The following is a 15,410-nucleotide window of genomic DNA, read 5'->3' as shown; positions in this document are numbered from 1 at the left end:
AACCATCAACTTCAGGGTTTCCTGTAACTTTCTCTGCAGCATCTGGCACTGATCCCTCCCACACAGGACACTGGTCTGAGGCACTGTCACACTACAGGGTACTTTAGCTGCAGCCTGTTTTTAAGATGGTCTGTACCTTGGAAAGGGCTAGGAACAATATTTTAAAAAATGAAAACAAATTCCGAGTACAGTTCTATAGGAAGGGATGGATTCTTCAGCAAATTCAAAGCCATGGAATGCATAGGGCACTGACTAGCTTGCTGTATTAATTAATACTCAGCTTCGCAGGGCCGAGACTTACCTAAGCTGCAAACGGCTATACAAATTATCTGCAGTTGCATGTTACTTCCGCAAGCATTTATGGTCACAAAGGCAGGCCTTGGGCCCACCTGTAACAGGTAACATTAGAAGCATTCCTGCTTTCCCGCTAGGGGCTAGAAAAGGACAATGGCATTTGCCATACTCGACCCAACCTACAGGCGAAAAATTGAGCCCAGCATGTTCCACTCTAGGTATAAGCCTACTCCATTAATACAGCATTTACCAAGTGGCCTTTGCCTAGTTCTACCCCAGAACAAATTGGACCGTGAGAAGGAAGGAGAGGGTGTTTTATGAAAACACTGTACATATAGACAGGAAACTCCACACTAAAGGAAATGAACTTTTGCAAGTGTTTATTTCACTGTGACACTGGGGCTGCCGCAGGCAACTGCTCACTGAGCTGCCATTCACTGCAAGAGTTTTTTACTCCCTACAGGTTATTAGAGAATCTAGATGTGGTGTCTGCTCACCTTTCAGTACCTAAGTTACACACAGACCTACATCACTTGTACATTCATCTGTCAGGGACACAACGTAAGAATTTAAAAGTACAGCTCTCTACAAATAAACAAATGGAAACATCATGCAAAAATCAGAAGATGAGACTAACTGACAAATCAGGTTTGCAAGTAGATCCGCAGACAAATTTTAGCTGCCTATTTGCCTGCCTGCAAGAGGAAGAGAGGGGAGTCACTTAGGCTTCTTTTCGCTCCTATGCCCTACCTTACTGCAGGAGACCATCTTGGTTACAGCTTACACTTTCAGAGTTGCAGCAAATTAAGTGTTTTCTGAAGGTGCTGAGGAACTTTGAATTTTTCCTTCTGTTCTGTCTGTTCTATGAGAGTGTTCACTTGCTAGATAATAACAGAAACAGACACCTTTTTGTGGAAAAGGTGTGGGATGCCTGTACAGAGCATTGATTAAAAAACCTAAAGCCTAATAGGCAAGACAAAGTTTCTAGCACTTGGACCAAAAAACAAAAATTAAAAATAAATAAATAAATCACATCATGATGGAACTATTTACATTGTTTAGTGAGAAACAAGTTAAGAAATTAAATGCTGTAGCCCCACAATATGAATTGATCTTCAGCTACAGTTAGATCTTGCCAAAAGAAGTAGAGAGAGGTTGCTCATAGGGAGAACAGGACATTAACAAGGGATCATAGTTTTTAAAACTCTGTACTATTAAAATACTCTATCACCAAACTCACAGAAACTTGAAATGGAAATGTTTCTTTAAAGAAATGTTCTACTCTTTCTTCATCACACACACTGGGCTATTTCTATAGGGTAGTTTGCAAGTGCTGGAATGCTAGCGGTAGTGATACACTTGTTTGAGGAATAAAAAATGTTTACAGAGGGGAAAGAAATAATGCAATGATTCTGGAGATAGATAGATGGCAGGAAAACAGAGATGAAATTGTTTGCATTGTGCCTGGGCCAGTTCCTTTTTAATTACACCTACAGACTGTTCTGAGTCACGTTAAAACAAGCGCTTATACACAACTGCCAGGAAAGTGAGATTTACAAACGAGTAGTTTAATTTTGTAGAAGTCAGTGATAGTCGCCTTTCACTGTCTCTCCTAAGACTAAATATAATGTAATTTTAAGGCATAATTTAATATCCATTTATTCCTAAAGCAATTGAAAATTTAACAAGCAAAGATGTCAGACAATGAAAACCCAACAATAGCTAGTTTGACACGGGTGAAAGCCATTACAATATGTACAGTGCAGAATCAGCCTTCAAACAAGGGAGTCTTGTTTTAAAAAAGCAAATGCAGGCCCAGATTCTAGACAAGTAAACATTGCTGACACAAGGAATGTTCATTAGAGTCCCTTTCTCACTAGAGCTACTTTTTAAAAGGGAGGAAGAAGTGACTTGCCAGTACTGCCTGATTAGGATAAACTTCACTGATTAACTGCTCCAGGACACATCAACAGCACTGTTAACGAGTTTAATACACTGGGAGGCCACAATCTACAGAGTTCCTAATGTTTAGTGCCTCATAGGAAAAGCCTCTAGTCCACCAAGAAGACTTTATACCTATGATTAAGATTCACTAAGCAGTGTAGTACTCAGGTATCATTTTCAGGACACACCCTTAAAGGTGACAGTCCTGTGTGGATTCTAATGCACATCCTCGTGAACAAAGTGTGCTGCACACATACACCTGCCATGCTAGAGGCTCTCCCTCTCCAGTGACTGCCAGCATCTCACAGCCACCAGAACCTCACATAGACTATTAACATGATAAAAAACACAGCTACAGCTGCCAGTTTGGCATAGGTGGAACGCATGTTAAGGTACTTTGCATCCTGACGGTACTTCTTGGACAAACTGGACAAGTTGTTGGCCTTGGAATCCAAAGCTGTTAAGGAAGAGAAAGTGGAAGCAGATTAATTGCAGGATTAACAGTAGCAAGACACTCCCGCTATATTGTGTTCATAAATAATAGCAGCAGCTCTATTGGAGCTTTATCTGATTTACTGTGCATCCTCCATTCCTCATGTTCTGAAGGATTCCTACAGTAAGCTTGTTAGCCAAGCCACAACACAATGCAATATAAACTGTTTACCTCCCCAAACAGAAGGGACAACAGTAACTTCACCAGCACCTTCAAAACACTAGCATACATCACTCCTGTCCTTGACACACGCCACCAGCATTCATCTTCACAGGACAAGAACAGCCCCAAACCCACAAGGGGTTTTGGCTTCTCCCAGAGTAGGGTTACAAATTGCCAGATGGTTTATGATTAAGGCTGTGATTCTTTCACAGAGGTCACGGATTCCGTGACTTTCTGCAATCTCCACATCTTCTGCAGCAGCTGGTGTGGCTGACTTCAGGGCCACCCCAGGGACTGCTGCACCTGCCGCTGCTGGAGTGACCACTGGGGCCAGCTGCTCTGGCAGTCCCTGGGGCAGCCGCACCGCCTGCTGCTCGGGAGGCCCTAGGCAGCCGGCTCTGAGGACTGCTAGAACAGTGGCCAGTGTGGCTGGCTCCGGGGAGCACCCAAGCAGCGGTCCTGGGGCAGCTGGAGCAGTGGCCCCAGGGGTGCCCAGAGGCCATCTGGTGAGCAGTCCCCAGGAGCAGCAGCCAAGGGGCAGCGAACCCCCAGCACTCAAGCAGGGCCAGAAGCAGCAGTAGAGGTTTAGTCGGGTATTTCTGTAAAAACCATGGACAGGTCACTGGCCGTGAATTTTTATTTATTGCCTGTGACCTGTCCATGACTTTTAAACCCCTTACTAAATCTTGACTATTAAACCCCTTACTAAATCATGACTTTTAAACCCCTTACTAAATCTTACTAAATCTTAGCCTTTGTAGATCAGACAAATGAAAATGCACTTTCAGCCAGACATACACACTACAAGGCAATCTTGATTCAGGAGGCCCTCTTTGCCACCCAGTCTCAGAATCTTTCCCTCAGCCATCTGCCGCCTGCCAGCCTCAGAGAGAGGAAGGAGTTTCAAAAGCTGAACTCCATGTACCTGAGAGCGCCTCTCCTCGCTGTAAGACTTCTTCAATGTTGGCCACCATGATTCTCTGCACATCCTGTAACTCTGTATTGATGGAGCCTAAGTTCCTTCTTGCACGGCTGTCAATGTAGAGTTTTTTGGTTTTCTGAATGTAAGTGTCTGGAACAAAAGGTGGTTGTCAACATGTAAAACTTTTCCTCCCAGCACTTCCTGCCTGTCATGCCGAGAACATCCCTCGAGCCAGCCTCCACCTCTTTCCCTCCAAAACTGCACCCACCTATTACCCTGCTTTGAGTAGATCCCAACCACCCAACCTCATGACAGCATACCCCAAGGGCAACTTAACAACCCCTTCCTCCCCTAACAGACACAAGGAGCACTGATGACTTGTTTTAGAGCATGCTGCATCCTGCGTCCCTTCACCAGGGACAAAGCAGTTGACAGGATGGGTGCCCTTTGGACTTATAAGAACAGGCCACCCAAAAGAGGACATGTACATCTGAAGCCAATTAGCTCAGAGGTTTCCTCAATGCTTAATAAGTGTTGGCTCCACCATGCTTCACATCCACTTCCCACGCCTCTCCAATACTGCCATAAAAGTACAGCTGAGGGCTGTTTTGGAAGTCCCCACGTTGTCCATGTGACCTCAAGTGAGAGGAAGTTTGCTGATTTGCTTCCCACCCTTTAACACAATCGAGAGAACTGCTGCCTAGAGTAACAATATGGCTGCCAATGGAGCATGAGCATCCAGTGCTATCTTTTTCTGGGCTAACCCAGTGCAGAGCATTGCAGAGAGAGTGAGCAAGGTGCACACGAATGGTAACAAGAAAAAGCCAAGACTTAAAAGCAGAAAGTTGGATTGTAGGAAATTTTCCATTTCCCCTACTATTTCTCCATTCACATACCTGGCATTCCTGGCTCATAGAGAACACCAGATTTCTCCACTGTCAGTGGTAAGTTCCATGGCCTGAGCTGGGAGAGGCTAATGTGGCCAAACAAACAAGATGTTTATTAATTAGTCTCAAGGGGAAGGACCTCACCGAACTCAATGAAGGAATAAGGCCTGGAGACCGTCGGCACCTTCTTTCCATGCTGTTCATCAAACTCAGAATGCAAATCCTCCAGATATGCAAAGGCCAGCTTCTTGGGGAAGGTGGCCTCACACAACACCAGGTAACACACCCCTTTTTCAATAACATAGCTGGAAGAGAATAAACCAGACAAATTTTAACCCTGCCCCTGTAAGACACCACTTTTCCCTTTCCCATATTTCATTATCTGTGGTGGAGTGTTCCAGCCTTTGGGTTTATTATTATACTACACACAAAAGCATACCAGGTATCGCACAGCAGGGTTCGTACATGTCTCCCCAATACTGGGATAACTTGTCACTGCACTAACTCTTCCTTTTCCTCTGCAAATACCATAATCTCCATCTACTCACCCTCCTAGGAGAATTTATATGAGACATCATATTGGATGATTGGCTGGAATGCAGAATCCTAGGCCTGACCCTGCAAGGTCATGAGAGCATGCAATGCCTGGCAGGTTGAAGCCCTTAATGAGGAGTGGGGAATGACTCCTTTCAGCAAGTTCATCTTACCAGGACATTGTAAAGCATTTTTATTTGGACTTCATAGCCACGAAGGCCGCTGAGTTGTCACAAATCAGCATACTACAGTAGCTCTAGCATCCCCTGCTAAGACGAACTGTTTGTTTGGGATGGATATTGTAATCTAAGTTTCAGGTTCTCGGTGCATTGCTTAGGACAGAGTTACTCTACTGAAAGTACTATGACTGAATTTCCACAGTTTTACACGTTAGGCTTCATTTTAAGTCTTTCTGAATGCCTTAGTTTCTCTTTTCTTTTCCCTAACTACAGTGTTATTGAGGCTTCAGATCCTGGGTTCAATCCCTGCCAAAGGCTTTTAACTTCATTTTAACAAAGTTTTCCCTGGGAATTTCCTTAGTGTTTTTGGTTGTTGTTTTAAAAAGTCCTGATATTGGATTTAGCAGAATAAGGGACATTCCCCTCTTCCTGCTGACATTCTGTCATCTGAAGGAAGTAGGCACTACAGTCCCGTGCCCTTTCTTGTAACGAGACAGCAGATTAAATTCAACATTGGTAAGCGCAAAGTAATGCACACTGGAAAAAATAATTCCAAATGTTGGGTTCTAAATTAGCTGTTCTCACTCAAGGAGGATCTTGGCATCACCCTGGACTTCTGCTTAATGTACAGCAGCGCTAAAAAAGCTTAACAGTATGTTAAGAACTATTAGGAAAGGGAAAGAAAATAAGTTAGATATTATCATAATCTCACTATTTAAATCCACACCTTGAACACTATCTCAAAAAGGATGTAGTGGAACTGGAAAATGTACAGAAAAGGGCAACAAAGATGATCAAGGGTAGGGAATGGCTTCTGTATGAGGAGAGACTAAAAAAGATCAGAAAAGAGATGACTCGGGAGGGATATGATAGAGGTCTATAAAATGAAAAGCATGGAGAAAGTGAGCGCAGAGAAGTATTATTTAGCCTTTTCCATAATATAAAAACCAAGGCTCAGGTGATGAAATTAACAGGGAGCAGGTTTAATATAAACAAGAGAAAGTTCTTCTTCACATGACACACAACTGACCTGCGGAACTGATTGACACAGAGTATTGTGATAGCCAAAACTAAAACTCGGTTCAAAAAAAGAACTGGGTAGGTCCATCAAGGATAAGTCCATCAATGGCTATTAGCCAAAACAGTCAGGAAGGCAACTGCATATACAGGGCGACCCTAACCTCTGACTACAAAAAGCCAGGAGTGAAAGATGGGGTGGATCACTCCATAATTGCTCTGCTCTGTATACTCGCCCTCAAGCTTTGGTACAGACCACTGTTGGAGCCAGGATACTGACCAAGATGCACCATGGTCTGACCCAGTAGGGCAGCTCCATTACATATGGGGGAGAGGATATGTTATACAGTGCACAGGAGCATGCATCTTTTCCTGAAGGTCAGCAGGAAAAGGGGAGGGGAGGGAGAAAGAGGGAGAGAAGACTATTGTGGCATCTCCTACAGAGATTCAGAACTGCATCAATCCCCTGGCAATCATCAGATAGGTGGTCAGCCCTGCACAGCCCTAGGAGACTAGTTGGGGCACCCCAAAATCCACCCTGGGTGAGTCTTAGGCATGGGACTCCATTTCCCATACATAAAGCCTCACAGAGGCAAGCTGAGAAACAAAAACGCTGCTTGTCCATGGGCCGCTGAGACTTCAGGTTCTGTTATCTGACAAGAAAGTGTGATTGTGTCAATTTTCAGGCTGTGGCCTCATTCACATGTAGGTTAAGATGAAATATACTAGCTGGTGTAACTGCTTAATGGCACTTGGCTGCATTCCACTTGTTTTCTTTTTGACTAACGAGCCAGGGTTTAATCCCCCTCCCCCCATCCCTTTTTTCGTGTCTATCTTTTGTTCTTGCAAGTTTAGTTTTGTCCTTACGTTAGTGTCAGTTTGAGTTCCCATGCCAGAACAGAGAACATGTATTTTATTTCTAATTCAAGAACAAATCTGATTGGATGAAATCCATTGGATTTTGAGATTTAGATCTGAACAAACTGAATAGCACTTTCTAACCCCTCCACTACCTAGTGCTGCCTGCCGTTGAATGCTCACTGTGATTATGTCTATTATCATGTTTGTTCCTCTTCCAGGCAGTAGTACAGCATACCAGAGAGGGCTGAAAGTCATCTACAACTGGATGCAGATATAACTGAATGGCCCAAGTCATGGTATCCAACAAAGCACATGTGTGTGTTCGGGGGCTTGTTTTAATTTAAATAATTATGGAAAACTCGTATTGTAGCACCACAGTGATACAAGACAATGAGGACATAGTCCCATCAATAACAATATAACCTCTAAGGCAGGTTGCCTAGGGGTTCAAAATTTTCATCATGCATATGCACTATTGTAAATTTATTGGCTTTAAATGTAACCTTTCCCTTTCTCTTTACTTAACACCTATATGTAGTGATTTAGCATGCTGTTAATTTGTACACTGAAAAAAGAATTGGCCCATTATGGCAATCACTAGGCTGCTGTGTGGAATGAAAGTTTTGAAACCATACAATAACCTGGTAAACCTGGTAGCCATATGTTCAACAGCAGCTTCAGGCATACAGATCTGATTTTTCCTCAGCTTAGCCTCTAGAGACCAAAAAAACGTTTAAATCCTTCAAATTTGCCACATTCATGAATTAATTTTTGGACAGAGAGGCCAGGATTATCTGTTTTTGTTGCACTCCCAACATGGTACTTCCTAGCTTTAGTAAAAAGCCTCAAACGACAACAGAGTTCGCCTTGAACAGTAAGAGTGTAGTCATCACTGTCCACAATGGAATAGAATATACTCACAAATTAGCTTTTTGATTTCCCTAAGAAAGCCCCTAACTTGTTCTACATCAGTCCATGACCCAATTTCTACAGTATGTTCCAAAACAGTGCTAGCCAAACGATCATTTTTTATCCCTGTCTTCAGTGTTCTGGTATGACTAGCAACCCAGCACACATACTGGATCCCTCCCAGCATAACTCACAGTTACCTCAAAACATTATCAAGAGCTTGAGCAATTCATAATCTTTCAGGATCCAAAAAGCAAAATGAGAAAACATATTTTAAAACAAAAACTTTTTAAGATAGGGATAATCTCCTATGAGGCATATAACAGCAAGCTAGAGTACAGTATCTTCTCTCTGACACGGTCTCCTGTCATATGCACAACCACACCATCATGCTTTAGGGCAGCCGGTTTTGATCTGAGCTCTCTTGCCTTGCTTTCCATGTTTCCCAGAGCTGTTTTTACTCCCTTTGTGATATTAGCTGTTTCAGATTCCAAGTTTTCTATATCAGTAGAGAAAGCACACAGATTTCCAATGCTGCATAGCATTGCCAATCCAGATTAACTGTAATATAAATTTTCTCACAAAACGGCTTGATTTCTCAACTTAAACACTGCATTAACACTTTAGCATAAATTTTAACACAGTATAAAAGCATGTAATTAGCCCTTTTTGAAATGCACATATGTAAGAGGAAAGAGATACGGTTGGCCACCTTTAACTTTTTGCATTCTTGATTTCTGAAGGTTTATCTGTGCAACCTTAATTAATATACTTTTGGAATTTAATTTCTTATATTTATTTTAATATTTTATATTTATTTTAAGAAAGAGAAAAAAACCACTTCTTTAAGAGCCACCAGCTGGCAAAGGCCATGGGTTGCCTTTCAATGAAACTAGTAATCTGTGTATTTAAAGACTTACAACACTAATCAGCCAAAGGACTGCATAGGCACTCATCAGTTGCATACCTATCAGTGTGTATACTCACATGCCATGATAACGGTAACATAGTATATACCAGGCCTGAGTTGGTTGTAAGGCTTTTTTACTTTAATCTCCAACATTAAAATGGCCGAAGAAAATTCTTCAAACTTGGTTTTGGGTCTCAGTGAGAGCTAAATTTTCTTCAAACTTTGTCAGTTTTAAGGCTATTCATATTAACACCTCAGCACATTTGGAGATGTGCACATTCCACTTTGCTCCACAACAGCTGTCATGGCATTTTTCACTCTGCACTATGTTATTTTCAAGCAGTTAGACCTTCAGTTAACGAAGAACATTTTTTTCCTCAGCCAAGCTAATGCACTAGCCTCTAAATAGGACTATTTTAGGCCAAATCTCAAACATCTTTTTTTTATTTAGCATTATCAAAAGTTTCATTAGAATTTTTGTTGAACAATAAAAATCAGTTTTAGTTTTAATCTGTGACTTTGTGTCTCATCCTAAAAATGGCACCAACAGCAATCTGCACCCCTTAACACAGGGGTGGGCAAACTGTTTGGGCTGAGGGGCATATCTGAGTGGGGAAATCGTATGCAGGGCCGGGGCAGGGAGTGCAGGATGTGGGAGGGAATGCGGGTGTGGGAGGGGGCTCAGGGCAAGGGATTGGGTTAGAGGAAGTGTGCGGGGTGTATGGGGGATTCAGGGAAGGGGGCTGGGGTGTAGGATGGGTGCGACATGCAGGAGGGGGCTCAGAGCAGAGGTGCAGACTGCGGGAGCGAGGTTGGGGCAGGGGTTGGGGTGCAGGAGGGGTGTGGGGTGGGGCAGGGGGCTCAGGGCAGGGAGTTGGGGTGAACGGGTGCAGAGTGTACGAGGGGGCTCAGGGCAGGGAGTTAGGGTGCAGGAGGGGTGTGAGGTGCAGGCAGGGGCTTATGGCAGGGAGTTAGGGGGTAGGGTGCAGGAGGGGTTCGGGCTCCAGCCCGGCGCCGCTTACCTAAAGCAGCTCCGGGGTGGCAGCGGCATGCCCCAGCCGCTCCAGGAAGTGCTGCGGCCCCTAGGGGAGGGTGAGGCGGAGTGCTCCATGTGCTCTGTCCTTACCTCTCCTGAAGCTCCCATTGGCTGCAGTTCCCCATTCCCAGCCAATGGGAGCTGCAGGGGGCAGTGCCTGGAGGCAGGGGCAATGTACGGAGCCCCCCACTTGGGCGCTGCAGGGGCGTGGTGCCAGCCACTTCTGCAGAGCAGCGTGGGGCCCATGGCGCCACAGGGGGCAATCCCGTGGGCCAGATCCAAAGCCCTGATGTGCCAGATCTGGCCTGCGGGCTGTAGTTTGCCCACCCCTGCCTTAACAGCTGGCTGAAGAACTGCTTCAATGCTGACTCACAGGGCAAAGTACTCCTCCCCTGCCTACTCACCCACAACACTTCCAACCCCTCTCATCTGCCCCTCTAAGATCTCCCAGAGAAATACAGCACTTGGCTGAATTTTCTTAGTTTAACAGCTCTGATGAGATCGGCGCCACTGCAAGGTGGCTGTGATTCATAAATAACTGTGACCAAAAAACTGGATAGCCTTTTTTGATATAGTTATAAGTTTGGGAAGCAGAGAGAGCCATGGACACTACATAGCAAGAGCTTTACTATGTTTTAGATATAATCTTCCCCAGGCATCTCAGTGGAAGTCAGAATGATGTTTGGATAATACTGTGGTATGGAAACAAATGACTGACAGATTGACTGCAAACTGGAAAGAGGTATCAAGTAGCATCTTTGGGAACAGAAATTCTCAACACAGGAATTGCCCGACTGGATCAAACCAGTGGGCTACCTAGTCCAGCATCCTATTGCCAACAATGGCCAGCACCAGACTGCTTTAGAGAAAAGTGAAAAAACCTGCAGTAAGTGATTATGAGTAAACCTCTCTTGAGGAAAGCTGCCTCCTAAGCCCCAACTAGCTTTGTGCCATGAGGGTGCTTCCAAACAAGGGTTTTTAACTCTAGATATTTTAACTCTAGATATTTTTATCTCTACAATTTTTTTAAATCTTGCTACCTTCTTGCCCTCAATGAGATCTTGTGGCAATTAATTGCATTGAAAACAATTTCCTATATCAGTTTTGACATTGCCACTTCTTCGTTTACTTGGCTGTTCCCTTGTTTTTGTGTTATGAGAGAAAGTGATTAGAGGTGCCTCTACCGTCTCTACAACTTCTATCATTTTGTATACTTTTATGTCCCCTCTTATAAATCTCCTCTCTAAAGGTAGCAAGTCAAATGTTTTCAGTCTTTAGTTTAGAACCTAAGAGCCAGAGTTAAAATTATTCCCTACAATGTGCATAGCTTTGAATGTGTCAACATTTCACTTCAACTGACACTGTGCTGCTTAGCTTGGTTAGGTCCCTCTGAAGTATATCAGTCTTCTCAGGTCTTAACCTATATGATGATGTGTTGCCTGCAGATTTTGCCAGCTCACTGCTTACTCTGAGCAAGTCTGCTAGAACTATGTTGTACATCAGTAAGATTTGCAGATGAACCTAACTTAGAAGGGTTTACAATGAAAGCAAAGGGCAAACATTATAGAAGGTTTTAGAGACAGACACTTAACTCAAAGGGATAACCTAAATGCAGCTAAGACACTTTGGGATAATAATACTAGACAAAAGTGTATAAAATACGGACAATGCTTGCTGGAGAGCAGAAATGCTGAGGAGATTCAGGGAAATAACGAACAACAAATTAGATGAGCTTGCAGTGCAAGGCTGATACATGAAAGATAGGCCATAGTGGAATGGAGAGAGAAGAGAATCTTGTATAGGAAGAATCAACTGTGGTAATGATAACCTAAGTATAGATTGGATGTCTCACTATTAAAAAAATATATTGATAAACCTCTGAGAATCCAAAGGACAACAGTGCTAGAATGATTAGTAGGCACAACCTGTAGAGAAAACTTAAAGGGAACCAAATATATGCAGTCTACAGAAAAGAGAGTGGCAGAATACAAGAACTGGAGACAAATGCATGAAGTCTAACAATGCTAGAGAAGAAACGAAATTTTTAAATGATTGAAAGGATATAAAAAAATAACACTCTCTCTGAGCACAGGTTTCCCATGGGATGGTGGGATGACTCTTACTCTTCTCTGGTGGCCCAATTTCTAGTATACCTCCAATGTCTCCTGGAAGTATCTTTCAGTTTTCTATAGATGTAGGTTGGAATACCTACATTTTCCACCTTAATCGCTACAGCATGTTATACTTACTGGAAAGCCATGGATCCTGCTTCTAGGGTGCATCTGGTAGGCGACTGTTCATTCAGCTTCCGGAAAAGCTGTTTAGCTTGGCTCTGATACTGCTGCAGGTCCCGACCTGACTGAGAAGGGAAAAAAGTCTATTAGGCATGGTTCTACCATATGGCAGAATGAACTGCAAACAATACAACAACCTCTTAAGGTACAGACAGGCCCTTTCCCACAAGGAAACTAACATGATATCCATAGCTAACCTCAAACAGTTTTACCAGAATTGGATCTGAAGTCAATGGACACAGTCAAACTAAGTGGTAGGTGCAAGTAAATCTCAGGAATCTACTGCTGATGAATATCTCAGTCCCCATTTAGGAGGTCCCTTAGGGAGTTTTGTTTTGTGTAACATCTCTTGTGGAGGATCTTGGTCCAGAGAAGGTGCTTCAGTCTCTCTGCCCTGAGGGAGAGGGGAAGAGTTCATGATTCACAGGGTATGTCTACACTGCAGTGTCTGCTCCAGGTTTGAACTCAGGCTTAAGCCTACCCCACTTCCATCTGTCTACACACAAATAGTAGTAACTCAGGACTTGGACCCTGGGTCCCGGTACCCCACGGGTGAAGGGTCCATGTCTGAGTCAAACTGGAACACAGGGTTCAAGCCCTATTACTTTGCAGTGTAGACACAGCCCTGCTAGATACACACTCTTCCAAAAATGTCCTACAATCCCACAGGCCAGCTTTCTTTGTCCTCTGGACAGTCAAGTTTTCCCACGTGGCACCAGGAACAAAGGAGTAGAGTGGACACACATTTTGGAAGGGTGCTAAGAAGTCTGGGATAAGGATGGTTAAACTCAGACCAGCATAATGTAGCGTGGATGCTGGAGCCCCAAGCTGAAACCCAAAGTTCAACAATTTCTGGGGTTACAACTGCGTATAGATGGTCGAGCCTCAGTTAACAAATCCTGGGTCTGCTAACTTAAGTTCTACTAACCTGGGCTTACATTGCAGTGAAGACATACTGCCAGGATCTCTCTCTCCAGGAGTATTAGCTTGCTCCCTCAAAAAAGTGTGCATGTATTTGAGAATCTCACTGATGGGTAGGTCTTGGTTTTGATCTACTTTGGGATCTCAGTGCTGGAAGGCTCTCTAGGAACTTCATTGATACTGGGGAGACACATGGTCTCTCTCGGAGTCTAGATGTTGGGGGAAGGCGGGGTCCCTAGACCTTGGTGCCAAATCTAATCTCCACCTTTTTCAAGAGCTAAAAGTCTTGGTCTATACACCTACATCAGGCAGGGGTGTGAAAAAACCACCCCCCTGACATCGCTATGCTGAACTAACCCCCAGGACAGATGCAACTATGTTGATGGAAGAATGCTTCTGTCACATAAATAGTATCATTTGGGGAGGGAGCACTCCTACCCAACAGAAAAGATTTTTAATCAATATAGGCTGTGTCTGCTGTAGCCTAGAAAATAGGTTAAATCAAAATTAGGTTTAGGATTAAGTCAGCTTAAGTGTAGACAGGTATGAAAATTTAAAGCTGGTAGTTTAAAAAAAAAGAAGCTAAAAATAAATTGAAAATAGTAAAATAAAAAAACTGAAGGTAACAAAAACATGATCCAAAGTTATGTTGTGGCTATGTTTTGGTTATAACTGTTTTAGCAGGATTTTTAATAAAACATTTTAAAATTTAAATATCATTTATAAAAATGATTATACTAATAGTTTGAAAATAACACTGGTGAAGTGTTAATTTAAATAATATATAATGTAAACAGCCAATAAAAAGGTGGCAAAAATGTAAATCTGGTTATGGGTAGGTTTGATGTTAATGAGTATTATAATTGGTTATAACAGAAGTAGCCTTGCCGAATTGGAAAAGAGCTCCAACTAACATTAAAAAGGTACCATTAGGTTCCAGAATTATAAGGCTATACTTCACTCTGTTGTTAGTGGACTAATTGCCCATTAACACACTAGTTCATCTATTTCTATTTCATGTCTTTCTCTCGGTGCCATGGGGTGGGGGAGTCTAGTCTCCAACGGGGTCACAGTGCAAGAAGAACAATGCCAAATGTCATCAACCTTGCATGAAACTCACGTTTGCCAGCACAGTCAAGCACTACCACAGCCTTCTGAGGGCACAAATCCAACCCACCTAGGGTCTGCTTTGTAAGCCTCCACACAGCCTCTGGGTCTCCCCTGGGACGAATATGAGCCTGACGGGGGCTCTGGGCGAGGAAGAGGGAGTGTGCGCCTGGGGAAGGGCTCTGGCTCGGGACGGGGAGCCCTCGGAACAGAGAAAAGAGGAATCTGGGAAGGATCTTGGGGGCTCTGGGCCGGGAGAATGTGCTGGGGGGGGACTTCTGTGCCGCGAGAGGGGAGACCTGTCAGGAGCGGGGGGGGATCTGGGCCGGGAAAGGGGGAATCGGGGGGTCTCCGGAACGGGGGTAAAACTGGGGGGCTCTGGGCCGGAAGAGGGTAGGGCCTGGGGGGGTCTCGGGGCCGGGAGGAGGGGGATGTCTCGGTCTCTCACCTGCTCATCCTCCTGCATGGAGGCGGCCAGGGGGAGCCCGTCCGCCACCCGCGCGATCATAGTCAGCAGCACCATGTCTGCGCCGCTCCAAGCCGGGAGCCGCTGCTCAGCCCCGCGCGCGCCCCGCCTGCCAGCTGCCACCCGCCACCCTCTGACTGGCCTCTACTACTGAGGTGGCCGGAAACAGCCAGCGCAGCATCCGGGCAACGCCACTGGAACTGCCAGGTTACTTCCGGTCCGCTGCCGAACGCAACCCGACCGGCACCATCCACTTCCGGTGGGAGCGGTTCGGGGAGGGGATGCCCGTGGCCGCGGAGGGAGCGACTCTAGGGGATCAAAGCTGGGAGGTCCGGACGGGGTGGGTGCTGGGTCGCGCTCCGCTGAGGAGCGGAGTAGGGCGAGCCTAGGGGCAGGGGAGGTGCGGCGCGGCGCGGCGCGGCTTCCCAAGGCAGCTCGTTCTTGCTGCCCATCCTGCACCGGGCCCTGCTCCCA

The 15,410-nt window shown here is 44.7% G+C and overlaps 1 protein-coding gene across 2 annotated transcripts; it reads right to left on the bottom strand.

The window, feature by feature from the left end:
- Positions 1-657: 657 nt before the first annotated feature.
- SEC22B (SEC22 homolog B, vesicle trafficking protein) lies at positions 658-15,011 on the bottom strand. 2 transcript variants are annotated; one of them, XM_030574059.1, is made up of 5 exons: positions 14,919-15,011; positions 12,398-12,507; positions 4,847-5,007; positions 3,819-3,965; positions 658-2,695 (listed from the first exon to the last, which is right to left on the bottom strand). In XM_030574059.1, exons 1-5 carry the CDS (start codon positions 14,991-14,993, stop codon positions 2,541-2,543), a joined length of 648 nt encoding a protein of 215 aa, XP_030429919.1. In that variant the 5' UTR covers positions 14,994-15,011; the 3' UTR covers positions 658-2,540. The 2 variants fall into 2 exon arrangements, with proteins under 2 accessions (XP_030429919.1, XP_030429920.1); XM_030574060.1 differs by lacking the exon at positions 4,847-5,007 and adding an exon at positions 4,712-4,788.
- Positions 15,012-15,410: the final 399 nt, after the last annotated feature.

This window comes from Gopherus evgoodei, chromosome 8 (assembly GCF_007399415.2).
Source record: "Gopherus evgoodei ecotype Sinaloan lineage chromosome 8, rGopEvg1_v1.p, whole genome shotgun sequence".
NCBI lineage: Eukaryota > Metazoa > Chordata > Testudines > Testudinidae > Gopherus > Gopherus evgoodei.
The sequence above is the reverse complement of the archived record's forward strand: the minus strand, read 5'-3'. Positions and strand labels throughout refer to the sequence as shown.